The 4448-nt window shown below is 27.7% G+C and overlaps 1 protein-coding gene across 1 annotated transcript; it reads left to right on the forward strand.

Annotated features, from left to right (window-relative positions):
• Positions 1–507: 507 nt before the first annotated feature.
• Positions 508–1709, forward strand: LOC130962138 (uncharacterized). The gene is made up of 2 exons (XM_057888238.1): positions 508–613; positions 1052–1709. The coding sequence occupies exons 1-2, from the start codon at positions 528–530 to the stop codon at positions 1557–1559; spliced, it is 594 nt and encodes a 197-aa protein (XP_057744221.1). The 5' UTR covers positions 508–527; the 3' UTR covers positions 1560–1709.
• The last annotated feature ends 2739 nt before the right edge of the window (positions 1710–4448 follow it).

Consider the following 4448-nt stretch of genomic DNA (forward strand, 5'->3'; position numbering starts at 1 on the left):
TGTTCAAAAAATATAAAAAAATTTATGATACAGTATTATTGTGTAAATAATAATAATAATAATAATAATAATAATAATAATAATTTTATTTTGTTTAGATGAAGAACTGTTATGTCTAACGAAAAAAAATATTGGAGATTGATCCGTATGTTAATTTTTTTGGGATTAAAATATCTGCTTTTAAAATTTTTGAAAATTAATTTGAATAATTATTCTGTTAAAAAATAAATTAAAGATTAATTTGTCTATAAAAATAAAAGAAAAGACAAAGTGGACCCCAGCTTGTTGGACTTTGGAGATGAATGTATAACGAAGGCACATTGTTTGTTGTCTCGGAAGGTTTTAACATTGAATGATATGATATTCAGAAGATGATAAAGAGATCATAGGTAGATCAGTGTGTCATTTTAATTTGTTGTTCCTTGCTGTTTTATATCAATATGAACGAGATCAGCTTAGTGGAAGATATTCATAATAAGGAAGTGAATATCTCAATAAGCAGAATAAAACCCACCAGAAGAATTAAAATGGCTGCAACCCTAAACCAAAGGAAATTATCATCAAAGTTTGTGATGAGATGCTCATGCCGTCTAAAATATAATAGGCGCTCAAGGTTAGTGTTCCACCCACTTTCTCTAAGATACATATATTTTTCTTTTGTTTTAACCATCTTAAAGAGTATATTATTTCATTAATTTGATTCTTGCTATTTATTTATTGCTTTTCCTCTTTCTTTATTATTCTTTGCTAACCCAAGCTCATATTTTTCCTTTGGTTCTGCAAAAAGGCAAGAGCCAAAGAATTAAATAAGGGCTAGGATTAAAGAAAGACTATTGTTTATTTATTATTATTATTATAACAACCATGTGCTTCGTTATTTTCAAAACCATTATCAACACACATATTAATAATGATTAGTGGTTTGAGCAATTAACCTAGACTAGCTAACATTTAAATTATTATAAGTTTATAACATCGCTTCAAAACGTGTGGTACCAACTAGACGTGATTGTTATTATTAATTTATTATAGTCCATATTATTACATATAGCATTGATTCCCCGGCATCAAGTGATGATGATGAAGAGTTCTTCAACTCTACAATCCCATGTCATGCCATATTCATATTTTTGGATTCACTCCTTCTTGGGATGCTCCAACTTGAGTATCAAAACAAGAACAAATCACCATGGGTGACGCACTCGATTCAGATTCAAACCTTCTTGATGGCTGGATGCATCTACTGCGCCGTGCTTGGAATCAATATCTTCAACAAACAAGCTCGAAGTGGCTACAAGGGGAAGATTTTGAGCTTTGTCCTCCTAATTTTTGGATCAATTTCATGTGCATCTCTCTTGTCCATCATGTTGCACCCAATACTTTTATGGACTGTGCTCATCATCTGGGGATCTATACTTATAATACTAATGGATTATCACTCTCTCAAAAGTTTGATATATTGGATATTTGAGTTGTTCTTGAAGTTAAATAATCTTCATAAGAGCAAGCAAGTTTCCAGCAACAACATTATAGCTGATCAAGTAGCTGATGTTATCTAAAACCTTTTGTTATTAAATCGGTACGTTTCTCTATTTTGATGTGCTGAGGATGTTATTTAATTTGTAATATTAATTATAAAGGTTTATTTCTTCACAATTTATTTGTATCTTTTGAAAAAAAAATTGGAATCTGAAGTAACTAGTTATTATAAATTTATAATTCATTTACTTCAATGATAAATTGATTTTTTTTTTGTGAGCTACTTTATTCCTTTATGGTATTCATGTTCAAACCCTAGAATCAATTAGGTTAATACCCTAGGGTATGTTCATGAATCAAGGCTCCAAGGTGAACAACATGAAAATACAAAAAAACTACAAGGTCTAAGGAAGATTAATAAAACTAAAGTCTTCTTTTAAGATTATAATTTTTTTTTTTAAATTTGATCACTTTATTATTATAAGATATAAAATATGACACACACCAAAAAAATTAATTTCCTACCTAATTAATTTAATTTTTCAAAATGATAAATGAAAACAAACCATGTCCGCTACAAAAGAAAGCTCTACAAATATGTTTTATTTGTGAAAAAGGTTAAAACTTTATAAACCCTTCTTCTCTTATACATCAAAAATATTTTTAAAAAAAATAAAAAAAAAGCCCAAGAGAACACGCCAGTTGCATCAGCGTGAAAAAGATGAAGCGTGATTGCAGACCACATACATTATTGCTTAGCAAGCGAATTTGCATAACAGTTACTCTAAATATTTATATGTTTTTATCTAGAAGTTTAAATTTTGGAATGATTAGATTTTATGAAAAGAACTATACGTTAATTCAAAACCCTATATGGTGTTCACAACACCACCGGCCACTGCAGAATCACATCCGCCATGGCGACCGCCATCAACTCAGCCCACAGAATGTCTCTGTGTCCACCAAGAACGACGCAAAGATGGTAGCTATCTGTTGGATTTTTTGGGCTCTCTTTTTATATGGAGAAAAAGTTCAAATTATTAAAGTGAATTAAGATCGAGAGTGAGAGGTCTCATTTGCAAGAACATCAAATACTAGAAAAAAGAGAAGAGTGAAAGTTATTTTTGCATATATACAAAGTTGTCTCTGTAAATTGGTCGTTGCAGATTCGTTAATCCTTAGATTGAGTTTTTAGACGGTATGTTTTAGACACTAGTTTTCGTTTTCACCGTCTGAATCTTCAATTTAATATCTGTAGTTGGAGATATTGGCTACACACAGTATTTTTATTTTTATGGTATTTTTATCTTTTTATTCTTATTTTGTAAGTTTTGAAACTTAAGTTATTTGACTTATTGTATACACATTTTATATAGTAATTTATGATTTTTTAATTTTATTTATTTGACTTCTTGCATACACATTTTATGTAGTAATTTATGATTTTCTTAATTTTATTTATCATTATTATAAGAGAACTATTTAATTCCGTCTATATTACACTTGTGGTACATAATCAGTTCCAAATCCAGATAAAAGAAGAAGGTTAACAACCAGCATAAAAATATAGTCGAACCCCATGACATAATTATAAAAGAAATATTTCCTAATTTTAGTAACTCGTAATTTTTACTTCTTACATTAAAATTTTTTTTATATTAAATATTTTAGTGTATTAACTTGTCTCTATTTTTTATTTATGTGAACTTTTCATTGTTTTTGAGTATTATATATTATGCTGCTATTAATACTAAATATTGTTGTTTCTAATTCTTACAAGTAAAAAATTATGTATTTTATTCCTATGCCTAGCTACTAGCGCAACCTCCTCCCTACTCAATACTCATTGCAAAGTAAAGCAAGCTCTTTAGACCATTTTCAGTAGGAAATTCATCTCAATTTCTGTTTATGGCCCACCTGTCATAAAAGTAACTCCACATCAGCTTTTGCGTCATAAACAGTAAATAGGAACTCAAAGCATCTCTCTCTTCTCCATTAGAAGGAACTAACTTTAGTCCCTGTTGTGGTCCCACTTAATTAATTAATTAAAATACTTGTAATTAATGTAATTAATTTTTTAATAATATAATTTAAATATTTAAATTTAAAAATAATTCACTATTAAAAGATATTAATATTAAATAAATTCATATATAACAATAATACACAATAGATAATTCGGGATTATACTAATTTGTAAAATTACTTAATACAAAGAAAAACATAATTAAACTCTAAAGTTGACGACAAACATTATGAAATTGCCATATGTGTTCAATCAAGTCCTCCTTCAATATTAGTTAAATAATTCACTAATTAATTATTATAATTATTAATAAATTAATTATAATTTAATTATTTAATTAATTATTAGTTAAATAATTAATATAAATTATTAATTAAATAAGTATATCAATATTTAATATAATTAATTATTATAATTATTATTAAATTAATTAATATTTTATACAATTATTTATTTTTTACTAACTTGCCATTTGGCAAGTTTTGATTGAGCAATGGGAGTCCCCATTCAGAGGGACTCCCTCTTCTTAAAAACAGTGAGAGAACTCACTTTAGCTCTACTCCAACGCTCTAATTCCTCCTTTTCTCTGAATATATAGTAACTGGACTCTCCATTGGAGATGCTCTTAGAAACTCTTTAAAAAATATATAAATAATTTTATTTTATATCCAAATTTAATCGTATGTAAAATTAAATCTATTCCCTTTCTTTCTTTAAGACACTCTATTCTTCTTATATTTCAGAAATTTTTTACTTTTCTATTGGGAATGCCCCTCTATTAGATGTTTTGCTGCTATGACCTCAGAGTCTTTTTATAATTGAATCTTTCAATGCAATAAAATAAATTCCTTTGAGGAGAAAAAAAAAAAGAATAGTCTACATTATTGGAATGAAAAATTGATTCCAAATCATGCGCAACAATAATATAATTATCGATACATGG

This window comes from Arachis stenosperma, chromosome 2 (genome assembly GCF_014773155.1).
Source record: "Arachis stenosperma cultivar V10309 chromosome 2, arast.V10309.gnm1.PFL2, whole genome shotgun sequence".
NCBI lineage: Eukaryota > Viridiplantae > Streptophyta > Magnoliopsida > Fabales > Fabaceae > Arachis > Arachis stenosperma.